Source organism: Callorhinus ursinus, unplaced genomic scaffold, assembly GCF_003265705.2.
Source record: "Callorhinus ursinus isolate GAN/ISIS: 27379988/994484 unplaced genomic scaffold, GSC_fseal_2.0 scaffold50, whole genome shotgun sequence".
Taxonomy (NCBI): domain Eukaryota; kingdom Metazoa; phylum Chordata; class Mammalia; order Carnivora; family Otariidae; genus Callorhinus; species Callorhinus ursinus.
Genome location: NW_027397112.1, coordinates 7577143 through 7594495, shown reverse-complemented (window position 1 = coordinate 7594495; position 17353 = coordinate 7577143). Strand labels below are relative to the sequence as shown.

General features: G+C 38.4%; 1 protein-coding gene across 11 annotated transcripts in view; it reads right to left on the bottom strand.

The window, feature by feature from the left end:
• The window catches only part of BPTF (bromodomain PHD finger transcription factor), a 149138-nt gene that overhangs the window by 89713 nt on the left and 42072 nt on the right, over window positions 1-17353 (bottom strand). For 8 of the 11 annotated variants that reach the window (XM_073883251.1, XM_025889865.2, XM_073883253.1 and 5 more), the window contains exons 3-5: window positions 8544-8767; window positions 876-1082; window positions 137-325 (exon numbers count right to left, since the gene is read on the bottom strand). In XM_073883251.1, the coding sequence (XP_073739352.1) occupies window positions 137-325; window positions 876-1082; window positions 8544-8767 (620 nt within the window). The remainder of the gene's footprint in view (window positions 1-136; window positions 326-875; window positions 1083-8543; window positions 8768-17353) is intronic. The other 3 variants (XM_025889869.2, XM_073883255.1, XM_025889873.2) reach the window with 1 other exon arrangement.

Genomic DNA, 17353 nt, shown 5'->3' with positions numbered 1-17353 from the left:
CAGTCAGGGATGGCACTTATGTAAGCAAGCAGCATGAATGAACACATACTTTAAAATTTCAGGTGACATTCAGCTTTTACTACAAAAGGGAAGGATTCCCCCCATTACAGAGGCATTGATACACTGCCCTCTGTACCTGGCACATCCTGGGGGAGCTCAGATGCCACCTTCTTCTCTGCCATGTTGCTGCTATCGTGGGTTTCTGAGAGACACCCCACGGGACTCCTCCCTTCAGAGGGACTAGTCTCTTCTGAAGAAGCATTTGTTGTGTTGTCGCCAAGATTTGCTGACACAGAGTTACCTTTATCCCCAACTTCTGTTGGCTCTACAGTAAAATGCACAACAAAACTTTAAAGATATCCTTTAAAATTGCTTTAGGACAAATGGCCACATTCAATCAACTACTAAAAATGAATGATCACCAAGAAAACCTGCTTTTATTTGATGGCCATTTTGAAGCAATCAGATTCTGGGATACTTTTGCAGTAAGTAATCCAAAGAGTATTTACGAATATTTAAAATATTAAGAATGTTTAAGTAATTAATATAAAAATGAACATATCTTATCACATACAAAAGTGTATATTCTGGTATAAAAATAGGGATTTTTCACCAACAAATCTCATAGGAAAATGGCACCTTATGAGGAAGTATAAATAGAGATACAGGTATATTATAACCAATCCACCAATATATAAAACTCACGACAATGATTATACATGTTAAAAAGGGAAAAGACACCCTAATTTCTTTAGAAATATAAAATTAAATAGGTATTAGTAATAAAGAGATTCATTTTCATTTTGAAAGTAAAACTGAAGTTTTCATAAATAATACTGATTAAATATTACTTTCTAGCCAAGTAATTTTTTTACCCTCAGATTTTCCTTGCTCAGGATCATCACCCGGTGTTTTGTCGTCGCTGTCTTTATCGAGGGACTGGTCTTCAAACTCCTCTCTGCTTTTCTCAACATCTTTGGGGTTATTATTCTCGGTCTCACTCTTGTCCTTTTCTATTTCTTCTGGGCTTTTAACAATATCAATTTCTCCTTTTTTGGCTCTTATGGATTCCAAAATTTCTTCTATAATAAAAACAAAAAATTTTGTTTCCATATATACCAAATATAAAAGTACTACAAATGCCACTTAAGAGTTTCAGTATGTTATTAAAGTTAAATATGTTCAAACATTAGAACTATGAAATAAGGATTAAGACTACCAATACAATGTTGATGCTTATAGAACTCAACCAATTTGGCTATCTTTACTCTAGAAAATACATGGTAATTATGACTATTCTCTTTTTTTAAAAAAGAAAATCAGTCTAACTTTTGAAACTGACACGGTAAGAGATTACTGCCATCTCTTCTACCGTATGAGGAAAACTGCAGGCTGCCCTGACCACAGTCTAGGCAGTGGTACAGTGGTCAAAACCAAGGTACCCACGACCCAGTGCACATGTGACTTGAATTAGCTGTTTAGGCTTACTGTAGGCAAGCTATTTAATCTTCAGGCTTCCACTGTAAAATGAGAAAACAAAGTCCCATTTGGAAAAACCTTTCTCTCTGAAGTCCCATAACTGTTTTGAAAGCCAATAAATCCCTAAGGGCTCTAATCCTCTTTCAATTTCGGTAGAATGATACTATAGCATGATGTAGACCACAAGTATATCAACATAGACTCTTAGGTACTAATGATACTCTTTGGGTTATGATCCAATACTATCATTTTTTATTTTGTTGCTCAAATTCTGTTCCAGCTTTGGCCACTGGAAGCTAAAAGTGAGGCCTGTATTCTCTGAACACACTTCAGTCATTCATTTGTTCATTCATTTAGCATTTCCTTACTTTCTAGCACTACAAGATGCTCCAGGCTCACCTTGTATTCTCCCTGTCCCAACCCTAGAATCCATGATCTCTGTAAGGACTCTTTGTTCTTTTTTTGTTGGAGAATGATATTTAGAAGACATGATTTGGGCTCTAGATGAACTTGTTACTATTACAGTGTCACTGTTTCTATACTCTCTCAGCCAACTGCTAGGAAATGTTATGTGTATGCATACTAACCCATGTATATATACATCTATGTTTTTTCACTATCTATGTGAGGTGGTTTGTGTGGTTCATTCAGTCAATGCCCTGTTGCTTCTTTGTAACTTCTAACAAGAGAAACCTTGTTCTCATTATCTATAATGTATCTATTTATTTGGTCAACCCTAGTATAAATAGTAATCTCAGAATTGCTAAACTGTACCCCATGAGAAATAAATTAACCAACTAGAGTACAATGTTTGTAAACAAGAAGAAACTTTTTTTTTTTAAGATTTTATTTATGTATTTGACAGAGAGACAAAGCGAGAGAAGGAACACAAGCAAGGGGAGTGGGAGAGGGAGAAGCAGGCTTCCCACTGAGCAGGGAGCCCTATGCGGAGCTCAATCCCAGAACCCTGGGATCATGACCTGAGCCGAAGGCAGATGCTTAACAACTGAGCCACCCAGGCGCCCCAAGAAATATTTTTAATGCCATGTCACATAGTATTTTTTTTAATTTTTAAATTTCCTTGTTTAAATTTTCTGTACCTGTACTTTCACTGATGTTTCTTAAACTGTAGGTATCTAGAATGTTTCCTAGGATTAAAAAAACCTTGTAGGGTGCCTGGATGGCTCAGTTCGTTAAGCGACTGCCTTCGGGTCAGGTCATGATCCTGGAGTCCCAGGATCGAGTCCTGCATCGGGCTCCCTGCTCAGCGGGGAGTCTGCTTCTCCCTCTGACCCTCCCCCTTCTCATGCTCTCTCTATCTCATTCTCTCTCATAAATAAAATATTTAAAAATAAATAAAAAAATAAAAAAAATAAAAAAACCTTGTAAAGTCATCACTGGAAAACACTGATCTTTCTGGTAAAGTGATGACAGTTGAGCTGGCTAGAGTTAATTCTTCACACTCTCTCTCACCTTCTCTAATCCTAATTCCTATAAGAATTTGGAACCAATGAATATGTGAACATCTAAGATAGATAAAGGACAATTTCATATGGAAGAAACTCCAACTGGCATGTTTTCTGTCCTCATCATCATCCAAGTCATCCCAGGATCCTTTTGTACATATTTCCTCACATCCCTTTACCTACCACTTTCCATTCAATTCACCTTAGCTGTAGTTACTCTTGCTACTAAGTACACTTAACTTACCAGTGGAAGTATCTCATTCTTTTTTAAAGAAATTTTTATTCAGAAAGTCTAGTTTCCAATCACCTGCTTTTCTTAGAGAGCCATGTTATTTCTCACTTTCAAACATAGCTCCACTCTGATTTTCAATTGCCAGCTTTTCTATTTTCTTTTTTCAAGGTATCTCTATGCCCAATGTGGGGCCTGAACGCATGACCCCAAGATCAAGAGTCACCTGCTCTATGGACTGAGCCAGCCAGGTGCCCCAACAGCTAGCTTTTCTTAACCCGACTAGTGCAAGTTCCTCCCAACTTTCCTAGTGCCATTTAATGAGAATAAAACAACATTCAAAACAAAACAAAAACAACTACTACCAGGGTGCCCAGGTGGCTCAGTTGGTTGAGCGTCCAACTCTTGATTTCGGCTCAGGTCATGATCTCAGGGTCGTGAGATCGAGCCCCGTGTTGGGTTCTGTGCTGGGCATGGAACCTGCTTAAGATTCTCTCTCTCCCTCTTTCTTTACCCCTCCCCTCCGCTCTTTCTCTTTCTCTAAAATAAAATAAAAACTATCTCTACTTAGAAAAATGCATTCCAAAATAAACTTCCTTCAAAAACACCAAAATAAAGCATTATAAAATACAATTACCATAAAGGTATATGATAAAGCAAATATAGCAAACTATTTACAACTACAAATATATAGTAAACTGTAGAACCAAGATGATGGGCATGTAGGTGTTTACTGTATCATTCTTTTGACCTTTCTGTATATTTGAAAATTTTCATAAAATATTAGAAAAAATAGAGAAAGAAAATTCAACTACCAAAAGTGGAATTAAACTCTCCTAAAGTATACGTGTAAGTATATAAAAACCAGAGGGCTAAACTTGAAAGGAATTTATGCTACTTGCAAGGTTAAAAATGTCAAATCATTAGAACGCACTGTGATGTTGAAATTGCTGTCACAATAATGCAAATTACTCTTGGCTATTTCAGAACCCAGTAGTTTCTGTTGTTTTCATCTCATAAAATCCCAAGTTAAAGAACACCACTAGATACTATTCTAGGTTTTTACCTGGGCTGGATGCTCATAAACTGACTACCACAGCCCACGTTTTGGTTCCCAGGGACAGCAAATAAACTTAACAGTGGCAGACCAGCCTTTTAACGGGGGATTCTTCTGTCTGAATGCTTAATGCATTGCCAGTACACTCCTTACAAAATTGTTGAGAGGACTAAAGCCTTGTAAAACATCTAGTTGAACACCCAGCCCACAGTAGGTACTCAAAAATGTCAGTTTTCAGGATGCCAGGGTGGCTCAGTCGGTTAAGCATCTGCCTTCGGCTCGGGTCATGATCCCGGGGTCCTGGGATCAAGTCCCACACCGGGCTCCTTGCTCAATGGGGAGCCTGATTCTCCCTCTGCCTGCTGTTCCCCCTGCCTTGTGCTCTCTCTGATAAATAAAATCTTAAAAAAAAAATCAGTTTTCCCTCCTCTTCCCACCAATTTTCAATTCTTTTGAATTAGAGTACCATGTTGGATAAACCTTAGCAGAGAAGAAGAAGAGAAAAGAAAAACAGTGTCACTTTTTATCTAGATCTCGCCATGAAATCCAAGCTGCAGTTACCCTTACTTAAATGGAAGCCCACACTGTATTAAGAGGGTAAGACAGTCTCACAGCACATAAGCGTTGGCCACCTAACTTTCCAAGAAAATCTTGTGGCCTAATGCTCAAAGCTTTCTCTGCCGTTCTTGACTACATAAAAAAGTTTAACTAATTTTTTTAAAAGTACATTACTTGCTGGGCACCTGGGTGGCTCAGTCGGTTGAGCACCTGACTCTAGGTTTTGGCTCAGGTCATGATCTCAGGGTTGTGGGATCAATCAAGCCCCCCACTGGGCTCCGCACTCAGTGGGGAGTCTGTTTGAGATTTGTTTCTCCCTCTCCTTGTCTCTCCCTCCCCCTAAGATAAATAAATGAATCTTTAAAAAAACAAAAATAAACAAACAAAAAAATGCTCACTGTAGAAAATTAAATAGGATACCAACTATAATCCATTATGCTAATTGGTTGTGTTTTTTTTTTAATAAAAGCTGCTCTATTTACCCAGCTGGTTATTTAAAGAAAGAGAATTTAAGTACCTCAATGACCCAGGTACTCTTTTGGCATGGTACCTTATATAATTCTCCAATTCTCTAGTGTTCTATCACATGATAATTGGTAAGAGAATTAACCAATTCTTCTATATTGGGATCTAGTTTTTCACATTCCCCTAAATCAGACCACTAAACATTTTGATTACCAATTCCTATTTTGGTTTTGTTCTTTAGTTAAGATGATACTGGGGCACCTGGGTGGCTCAGTTGGTTAAGCATCTGACTTCGACTCAGGTCATGATCTCAAGGTCCTGGGATGGAGCCCCATGTCAGGCTCTGCACGTCAGGCTCTGTGCTCAGCAGGAAGTCGGCTTGTCCCTCTCCCTCTGCCCCTCTCCCTGCTCATGCGCACCTCCTGGTCTCTCATTAAATAAATCTTAAAAAAAGATGATACTATCTTTACAATTTTGTACATAGGCAAGCTCACTCTAGAAATTATTTCTAATTCAACATACTTGATAAAAATGCACTTAATATTGCTTTTTAAGGGAATGGACATAGTTCTTTATTATTGTACTAAAAGCTGAGAATGCAAGGTAAAAATGGATTTGTCAATTTTAAATGCCCATTCATGAAAGAAAATTAAGAGGGAAGTAACCTGACTAAAATTAATAAAACTTCCTATTATCTGATCTATACTATGGAAAGAAGTAAGAAGGGGATACAACCTCCCCCCAAAATTCTAACAACTAAAATTATCTGATGAAAATGTTACATATTTTTCTAAACAGATCTAATAGAAAAATTAGATATGGATAAACACAATCCTTGGTAATTAGTCTGCTAGTTTCTGAACATGAAGTATATGTGTATCCAACAGTATTTATATATGACAGTATGACTATCATCCTCAAAAAAAAATACACGTGAATTCAAGTGAATACTGACGTAGAATATGTGAGAACAGGCTGGGATACAGCTTAACTAAATATATTTATTAAGTATAGACATTCTACTTTAAGCAAATGGGAGAATGGGGAAATTTTTTCAGTAGAGAATTGAGAACATTAAAAGGATTATATGTATAGCAGATAATGTACATAGAAAAGCAGAACCAGGCAGTTAAAGTGTACTTGCAGAGTCTTACCTAATCCTTTTAACTAAGTTAAGATTAAAAGACACTATTAGAAAACACAGGTGATACTTATTAAGCATGCAGAATATATCCGACAGGATTTTAAAAATGGCAATAATAGCTGTCTCTGGGAAAAAAGAAGGTAAAACTGGAGATTATGAAGGAGATTCACTTTTTACTCTATACCCTTTTGTACTATTTAAACTTTTTTTAAAAAATCATATATATTGGGGCACCTAGGCGGCTCAGTCGTTAAGTGTCTGCCTTCAGCTCAGGTCATGGTCCCAGGGTCCTGGGATCGAGCCCCGCCATCAGGCTCCCTGATCCACGGGGAGCCTGCTTCTCCCTCTCCCACTCCCCCTGCTCGTGTTCCCTCTCTCTCTGTGTCACTCTGTCAAATAAATAAATAAAATCTTTAAAAAAATTATCTTTTTTATGAAGCAAAAAGTTGAGCAACAAAGTAAATCAGGTAGTACTGAAATATAATCCAAACTATAAAATAAATACCCATGAGTCCACACTGATATAGATAAACTAGGAGAACAGACAAATCTCCTATGCAGAAAAATCCCAAATAATTTATGAAGATAGCTGCTACCTCTAGGAGTGGAGCCTAAATCCTCACCACCTGAGTGCAGGCAGCGTATAGTGACTTTCTTCCCAAAAGCACAGCACAGGTGGAAGCAGTAATTTTACACTGGAGAAACTTGACAAATGCCACCTGAACCAGATGAACATCATCAGTGATAAGTCATGTTGATAGTATGTACTCCTGATAGGATGAGGAGAATGGCACTTCACTTGTGTGGTCTTCCTTCCAAAATCCATCTCAGTTTTGAGAAGAACATGAGACAAATCCATATTGAGGGCATTCTACTAAATATCTAACCAGTACTCGTCAAAACTGTCAGAGTCATTAAAAACATGTAAAGTCTGAGAAATTGTGACAGTCTAGAGGAACCTAAACAGACATGACAAGTAAATATAATGTGGTATCCTGGATGGGATCATGAGATGGAAAAAGATTATCAGTAAAAACAAAGAAATCTGAATAAGGTATAGATTAAGGTATTATAATGTATCAATATAGGTTCACTACTCAAGACAAATATGCCACACTAAGGTAAGATGCTAATAACGGGGGAAACCTGGTACAGGGTATCTGGAACCCTCTGTACGGCCTCAGCAACTTTTTTGTAACTATAAAACTATTCTAAAATTAAAAGTTTTATTTAAAAATAAAAAGCAAAGAGTATCTTTATTTATTATTTATTTTAAAGATTTTATTTATTTATTTGAGAGAGGGAGAGACAGCCAGAGAGGGAACACAAGCAGGGGGAGTGGAGGAGGGAGAAGATGGCTTCCTGTTGAGCAGGGAGCCCGATGCGGGACTCGATCCCAGGACCCCAGGATCATGACCTGAGCCTAAGGCAGATGCTTAACGACTGAGCCACCCAGGCACACCGCAAAGAGTATCTTTTAAAAGAATACGATTTCTCATAATTAAAGGCAGGATTCGTGGGGCGCCTGGGCGGCTCAGTCGCTTGAGCATCTGCCTTTGGCTCGGGTCATGATCCCGGAGTTCTGGGATCGAGCCCTGAGTCGGGCTTCCTGGTCAGCGGGGAGCCTGCTTCTCCCTCTCTGCTCCTCACCCCACTCATGCTCTCTCTCTCTCTCTAATAAATAAGATACCTGAATTAAAGAAAAAAACAACTGGGGGAAGATCAGTAATGACCAAGGAAAGATAGAAAACGCTAGAATGCATAGAATCCCCTAATTTATGTTGGGATGAACAAAATTCCTTAGGAAAAGGACAATACAGAAAACTGAGGCACCTGGGTGGCTCAGTCAGTTAAGCATCTGCCTTCGGCTCGGGTCATGATCCCAGGGTCCCGGGATCGCCCCATGTCGGGCTCCCTGCTCAGCAGGGGGTCTGCTTCTCCCTCTCCCTCTGCCCCGCCTTGCTTGTGCTCTCTTGGCTCTCTCTCTCAAATAAATAAATAAATAAAATCATTAAAAAGAAAAAATACAGAGAATTAAAATATATGTAATTTGAAATTTTAATATTTTCAAAATTTTGCAGTGATTTCATACTAAGAGTTTATCTCAAATTTAATAACAATTAATTGAGAAAATTTCCTTCTTACCATTAGCTGCCGCCAGAAAGGATTTGTTACTGCCCCGAGCCTTATTGGTCAAGTCTTCAGTTATGTCCATGTGCCGGTGGATTTCTTCACGCATTTCTTCCAGAATTTTGCAGAGTTCTGCTTCCCAGTAATCTTTATCTAGACAGTCAATTAATTCTGCAAGTTGGACCTTTGTGCTGTAGTACCAAATTTTCTTCTCATTTTCATTTTCTGTATCTTCTTCTCTGTTTAAAAGAAGTACAAAAACATTTCTATGTTAGACATAATGACACTGATTTGACAACTGCCATCTATCCAGGGAAAGTTAGAATATGTAACACAAAGTCTGCCCACTAAAGCTCAGTATATTTGCTCACGAGAAATCCCCTCAAGTCTCATTCTAACTCAAGTTACTTTTACTTTAATTGAGCAATCTCTCATTATTTTGCTTTCCTACCCCACAGCAGCTTATGATAAAATAATCTGTGAGTAACAGTGGGGAGAGAGGTTGGGGGGCGCCTGGGTGGCTCAGTCAGTCAGTTGAGCATCCAACTCTTGATTTCAGCTCAGGTCATGATCTCAGGGTCGTGAGACTGAGCCCCACATTGGGCTCTGTGCTCAGTACGGAGTCTGCTTGGGATTCTCTCTCTTTCCCTCTCTCTCTCTCTGCCCCTCCCCACTCGCTCTCTCTCTCAAAATAAAAATAAAATATAAAATCTTTAAAAAACAAAAGTAGTGGGTAGAGAGAAGAATTAGTATAGCAGCAAAGAAAGATATCTAAGGGTGCCTGGGTGGTTCAGTCAGTTGAGCATCTAACTCTTGATTTCGGCTCAGGTCATGATCTCAGGGTCCTGGGACTGAGGCCTGTGTCAGGCTCCTTGCTCAGTGGGGAGTCTGATTGAGGATTCTCTCTCCCCTCTCCCTCTGTTACTCACCCTACTCACGTGCACTCTCCTTCTCTTTGAAATAAAAAAATAATCTTAAAAAAAAAAAGAAATATCTAAAAACATGACACAGAAACAGGACCTCAAACTTCAGAGTATGTGAGTACTTGGTGGGGGACAGTCTTGCTTATACTTCAGTTAACTTTGAGATCATCACTATAACCACATGAATGGAATTTTAACCAGAAATATTTAAATTATGGTCAGTGCATGGCAGGCACAGAGCAGCCTGACACTACAATTCAGTTTAGAACATTTCCATCAACATGATATAAATGCTCTGCTAAATTCTGGTCCTTGAAGGAGTCATCTCAATGAGCGATGTTTCCTCTCCCTTTCTTATGGACAAAGTTCAAACTGGAGAGAAGAGGAGCAGCTCTCTGTCCTGCTTGCATCTCTTCAAAGGTCCCATTCACTTGTGATGCAGGCGTAGACTTCAACTAAAAACACAAGGTAAATTCATGCCTAGGACCGGACTTTCAGAAATACGTGTGACGGTATTTCTTCTCTCATTCAAAAGGAATTCAGGAGCATGTATGAGGTACCAGAGAGTCTAACTTTCCTGTCTACTCAACAGCAAACTCACAGAACTGAAAGAACTGGGCTTTAAGAAAGATCTGGCTTTAAAATGGGCCCAGGCATTTATGAGATATGCAAACGTGGACAAGACACAACCTCTCTGAGTCTCTGAGCCATTTTATTTACCTTGCTGATAAAATGGGGATAATAGTAACTCCTTCAGGGCCACTGTAAGAATTAAAGGTATTATAATAAGGCACAGATTGTAAAAAAATAAAATAAATAAGGTATAGATTGTAGCAACCAGGCACATTGTTAGTAATCAATAAAAATAAAATATTATTGTTACTATTACAGAAGTAAATAAATAAAAATTGAGAATTTCAAGAATGAGTCATTCAGTAATTCTGAAGAAAGGAGGGACATATTAAGTCATGGATAAATAAATGGGTATCAAAATTATCAAAAATGAAAAAAACAAATTAATGAATGTTATCTCACTTTGCTTTTTTTTTTTTTTTTTTTTACTTGAGTAATCTCTACCTCCAAGGTGGGGCTTAAACTCACGACCCTGAAATCAAGAGTTGCATGCACTTCCCACAGAGCTAGCCAGACGCCCCTCATTTTTCGCTTTCAAATCAGCATCTGACATATGAAATTTGTATATTGCTTCTGTTAGAAGCTTTTTACAAAAATTGCTGAAAATCATTTTCTTTAAAACCTGCTCTCGATTACTCTCTATAATGGGTATTTCTAACTTCTTATGACTCAGTGATGACAATAGTTTTATTCCAATTTACAATGTTAAAGATGTCAGAGTCCTCTAATCAAAAAGACTAATAATAAAATACTTTTAAAAGGCAATACCATATCAAAAATCTAATTAAGTGACAATATCAAACCAGAAAGCACTTACTGAGCTTTGAGCATAAAAGTTACAGGACAGCCTGGTTCTCTATGTTCTAAAAAATCAATCTTAAGGATTCACTTGTTATAAAGATCTTGAATTCTTTCTTTTACTTTTGCTTTTTCCTCTTTACTCAGAAATATCTATAAATTTCAATGAAACAAGAACATTCTGCATAAAAACATTTTTGGGATAGAAACATAATTTACAAGTGTAAGATTTCAACATGAAAATGAGATGGTATGGGAGCAAACTTAATTAAATGGACATTCTGTCCATTTTTTCAAGTAATTCACATACTATTGAAAGGGTTCCTAATAGCTGATTTAATCCATACTGTCATTTGCATAATTTCTATCTAAACAGGCTACTTAATTTCAATTTTTTTTTTAAAGATTTTATTTATTTACTCGAGAGAGAGAGAGTGAGCGAGAGAGAGAGAGCACAAGCCAGGGGGGAAAGGCAAAGGGAAAAGCAGATTCTCTACCTAGCAGGGAGCCTGATGAGAGGCTGGATCCCAGGACCCCGGGACCATGACCTAAGCCAAAGGTAGATGCCCAACCGACTGAGCCACACAGGCACCCCTTAATTTCAATTTTAATCTTAATTTTCATCTTAAAAGAGAACTCGCTACTTCATATAGCAGAAAGTTCTTTCTCCTTTTTTTTTTTTTTTTTAAGGTCATGGGGCTTGAACTCCCAATCCTGAGATCAAGACCTGAGGTGAGATCAAGAGTCAGACCCTTAACCAACTGAGCCTCCCAGGCACCCCAGAAAGTTCTTCCTTTTAATGAGATGACACAAACCTAGTGTTTCCACCAATTAGTCCTGGTTCTGCCTGCTGGAGTTATGTGAAATAAACTTAACACCTCCTCCACACACAGTCCTTCAAATCATTCACAACATCTACAATTTTACTGTTTTTTCTTTTCAGGCCAAACATGCTCAAATACTTTAACCATTTCTTATTGTACATTTTCCAGTCCTCACAACCCTGATATTCTTCCCCTCATTGTCCCTCTACAAATGTGGCACCCGAAAACTATTTTTTATTCTTTTCATCAAAGATCATACAACACTGACAGTTTTTTCTTCTTGAAGCTGTAGAAGGACAAGTTTGTTAAAAGCATAAAATAACAAAACAGAGTGAACAACTGTTAATGTTTTCAAAGAAAAGCTGTTTTGTTGTTTTTTTTTTGAGTAATGTCTATGCCCAACGTGGAGCTCAAACTCATGACCCTGAAATCAAGAGTCACTTGTTCTACTGACTGAGCCAGTCAGGTGCCCCATGAAAAGCTGTCCTAATCCTTGTGGACTGAAGCACATTTAGACAGCTTATATTATCAAAATTATTTGTTCTAATCATAAAAGTGACAAGAGCTTTCCTATACAAATATACATTGATTTGTATATATATTTGGTTTGGGGTTAGAATGTGGTTTCTATAGAAGCTCTGTTCCCACAGTGCCTGCAATGTTCCTTCTATACACCCAAACTGGCCTGGCTTTCCTAAAGACACTAATCAGCTCAAAGGAGCTCACAGGTGGCAGGGGAAAGCAAGTTGGAATGAAAACATTTGCCAAAAATATAATTAAGAGCAAACATAAATATTATAGGTCTCCATTTTAAAGTTTGTTTGGCTTTTACTCATGCCAGATAAGTAGGAGGTTAATGACTAACAATAAGTTTCAAGTTTCATTTTTAAACAAACCCACAGAAACTTAAGAGTAGCGCCTGGGTGGCTCAGTTGGTTAAGCAACTGCCTTCGGCTCAGGTCATGATCCTGGAGTCCCGGGATCGAGTCCCACATCGGGCTCCCTGCTCAGCAGGGAGTCTGCTTCTCTCTCTGACCCTCTTCCCTCTCGTGCTATCACTCATTCTCTCTCTCTCTCAAATAAATAAATAAAATCTTTAAAAAAAAAAAGAATAAAAAGGGACACCTGGGTGGCTCAGTCACTCGGCATCTGCCTTCGGCTCAGGTCATAATCCCAGGGTCCTGGGATCAAGCCCTGCATCGGGCTCCCTGCTCAGTGGGAAGCTTGCTTATCCCTCTCCCACTCCCCCTACTTGTATTCCCTCTTGCAGTCTCTGTCAAATAAATAAAATCTTTAAAAAAAAATAAAAAGATTGGCCTTCTTATATATACTGAATCTCTAAGTTGATTGCTCAGCATTTTGGTTCCTCAGGTAGATTCAGGTAAAAACCTTTCCTTTATTAGATGCTTCACTAATCTATACAAATAACCTATTTTTAAATGAATATTAAACAAATAAAAGCAGTAGCAGAAAAACTTAGTTTCTATAAACTGCTAGCATTGCAATTAAAAACCGTTCACTACTGGGGCACCTGGGTGGCACAGCTGGTTAAGCGTCCAACTCTTGGTTTCAGCTCAGGTTGTGATGTCAGGGCTGTGAGATCAAGCCCCAAGTTGGGCTCTGTGCTTAGCACGGGGTCTGCATGAGTTTCTCTCTCCTTCTCCCTCTCCCCCTACACACACATGTGAGCACATGCTCTCTCTCAAATAAATAAATAAATCCTTTAAAAAAATTGTTCACTGGGGCGCCTGGGTGGCTCAGTTGGTTAAGCAACTGCCTTCGGCTCAAGTCATGATCCTGGAGTCCCAGGATCGAGTCCCACATCGGGCTCCCTGCTCAGCAGGGAGTCTGCTTCTCCCTCTGACCCTCTTCCCTCTCATGCTCTCTATCTCTCATTCTCTCTCTCAAATAAATAAATCTTTAAAAAAAATAAAAATAAAAAAATAAAAATAAATAAAAAAATTGTTCACTACCCCACACTCCCCCCTTGGGCAATAGGTCCACCGACTCCTCATTTTAAGGTTCCAGGGAGAGCGTATACCAAATCCCCATACTGTCAACTGAACAATTTACAAGACTTCAAAAGTTTCACCAGGAGTCCACATATAATCTACCACAAGAGGGCATCAAACTGAAATTGTTTTAATCTTTTATTTATTTTTTAAAGATTTATTTATTTGACAGAGAGATAGAGAGCACAAGTAGGCAGAGGGAGAGGGAGAAGCAGGCTCTCTGCCGAGCAGGGAGCCCGATGTGGGACTCGATCCTGGGACCCCAGGATCATGACCTGAGCCGAAGGCAGCCGCTTAACCAACTGAGCCACCCAGGCGCCTCTAATCTAACTTTTAAAAAGATGTAAAATCTTTCTGATTTACTGAAATTATTGACAAGGAACACTTAATTACCACTAACAATGATATTTAAAGTTTTTTGACTTTATAAAAATAATAGTCAAAAATCACAGCATGAAAAAAAGACATCCTTATCTGTCTGAAATCTTCACTAAACTTTGTATACTTTATTATGCATCAAGAAAGGCAATTTCAGGGGCACCTGGATGGCTCAGTAGGTGGAGCATGCAACTCTTGATCTTGGGGTCATGAGTTCAAGCCCCACATTAGAGTTTACTTAATAAAAATATATATATATTTAAAAAAAAAAAGAAAGGCAATTTCAGGGAATGAGTAAAGCTTTCAAAGAAAATAAATCAAATGAATAGTTTCACTACCAAATATAGAACTTAAAGAATTTTACTGTTCAATTTAGAAAAGTAGATTATTTCATCTCCTCAAATGTATCAAAAATCCATCGACAGGTGCTTCAAAGGTAACAAGTCCTCTGATGTAATTACAAAGGTTTACACACATTTAACTACATTTAAAGAATCTTCTCTCCTACTTGCCTGAGTTTTGTTTTAAATACTAATACTGATTTATTAGGGAATAGAACTTTTTTAGAATGCCACTTATATTTTCAAAAAGTGTCTTTGTCTCAAATTTTTAAAGATCTCAAAAATATCCAGTCCAGGTACAGCAAAAGTCATTAAACTATCTCCACCCACCCCCACCCCCAGTCATAAGCATTGATTTTAACAACTAAAACAATGTAAGTTACAGACATCTCAAGATGATGCCTTGGAAACTAGACTACAGTATAAAATTTGTTAACTGAAAATATTCTTATCAACAGGTTCTGAGAAAAAATTCCAGGTCTCACTTACTAATAGCCACAGTCTTGGGCAAGCCCTAGGGCAAGTTATTTAACCTGAGCTTTAGTGTCTTCATCTATAAAATGCAGACAAAAATAACATGTACATTATTGGGTTTTTGCAAGGATTAATGAAAAAAATGTAAATAAAATGCTTAGAACACTATGAGGCATATATTAAGTGCTCAATAAATGTTGTTGGCTATTCATTACTAGTCCATCACCTACTGGTTCCACCTTCAGGTCCCTAAAACCTAGGCCCAGACCTTACAATTATATTGTAATAAATGTCAAGGCCTATCAGTATTTGGACAAAGCGTCTTTGGCATCTCTCTGGCCCAAAAGGACTGGACGGAGAAGGAAGTGAGAAGCAGGGAGAATAAACATCCCAAAGGGTGAGGAAGGGCAGGATAGGGAAGGGAAATATAGGAAGGGAAAATAGGAGCACAGAATAAATTTCACTTACTTCCTAATTTGTTCACAGCGGTCCCAAGGACTCTGAGCCCTTTCGAGAGGGCCTTAGAGACTGAGTATGAACATGGTCTGTTAACTGCTGAATGTCTATAGAAAAGGACAAGCACCAGGCTCCCTGATGGGCAATGTCACTGACTTTTCACTTAAAATGAAATAGAGCATTAAACTTCAAACCAAAACATGGTTACAGTGATCTCACCAACTGTAATGACCTCGCCAACAAAAAGCTTCCATGCTACCACCTCCATAGCAAGAGGTCAAAAAGATGGCATGATAAAACACCATGACTAGATATTTGGGAGGTGGGGGGGGCAAGACAAAAATTACACAAATTTTTAAAAATTAACTGATCCAGAGCAGCTGGGTGGCTCAGCTGATTAAGCATCTGCCTCCAGCTCAGGTCATGATCCCAGGATCCTGGGATCGAGTCCCACATCAGGCTCCCTGCTCAGGGAGGAGTCTACTTCTCTCTCTCTCCCTCTGCCCAACCTGGCTCCCCCGCTCCCCGACTCATGCTCTCTCTCTCTCTCTCAAATAAAATATTTTAAAAAAATAAAAAAATAAAAAATATAAAAATAACTGATCCAAATCAAAAGATGCAAAATATACATTTTAAAAGTTCATATACTCTTTCTCTTATCAGTTTCTGAATTAAGGTAAGAGACTAAATCCAAACATCTCATTTTGCTCCCTCCTGAAACCCTCTTAGAACTGCTAAAGAAAGTATTTTTTAAAACATTAAACTCACAAGGATAGAGAAAAGAGCAGAGGCAAGAAACAAAATTTGGAAGCAGGAAAGCAAACGGACGAGTGATAACTGCTGTTACAGAAGCCAAGAAAGCCCAATCCCAAACCAAAAGGGTGATGCTGAGATATATATAAAATAATCACAATCCCCAAAAGACACTAAAAATGGAAAAGGGGGTATCTACAGCAGAGAACTGCTTGAAAGCTGCTTAATGAGCAGATCCCTTGACCACCTACACCTATCCTCTTCAGCCACTAAAGGCTTAGTCTCCCAAAGGAAGTAAACACTGAAGTTCTCTGGACTAGGGGACACTAGTCCTCTGCTCAGGTATGAACAAAGGTACTACTGTACAGAAAATCAACCACCAAGGGGCTAAACCAGTCAGATCTTCATGTGCCAAGTAGGACACCAGAAAAGGCCTCTCTGAGCCATCTGACCAGCTCAAGAAAAAGGACTAAAAATAGTGAGTGACATCAGTGATGCCAAATAACACAGATTAAGAAAATCACCCAGTGGTTAAGCTCAAAACTGATAAGGCCCACCCACTTGCTCAGAGCTTCCAATCAGCTGTATAATACCACAATGTTAATCAGGATCAGAAAATTATGAATTAATAATCTGAGGATGGAAGAGACCAAAACAAATCCCAGGAAGAAGCAACAGAAGAAACAGAGATTATGCAAAGAGGGGAAAATGCACGTGCGCACACACACGCACACACACACACACACTCATACACACAAAAGCATCATTGATATCCTCAGAAAAGAGAAAAAATTATTATATCCACGAAACAAAAACAGGATTTTATTACTTTTTTAAAGGAGGAAGATTCTAAGACCAAAAGAGCTCTTAGAAAATAAAAATATGATAGAAAAGAAAAACTAAATAGTAGGACTGGAAGACTAAGATAAGGAAATCTAGAAAAACTGAGTAACACCCCATACACACACACACTCACTCACTCACTCACACCCCAAAGAAGAACAAAGACAAAGAGGAAAACTGGAGAAAAAAGATAAGAAAATCAGAAGACCAAAATAGGAAGTCCAGTGTTTGATAAAATAATGGCACAAGGTAAATACAACGGGGAAAAGGGGTGGAGGAAGTCCTCAAGAGAAATTCTCAACTGAAGGACTCAACTGCCAGATTGAAAGTACCCACCAAACACCCAGTGGATGAAAAAAGACTCACACAAAGCCATACCACTTTAAAACT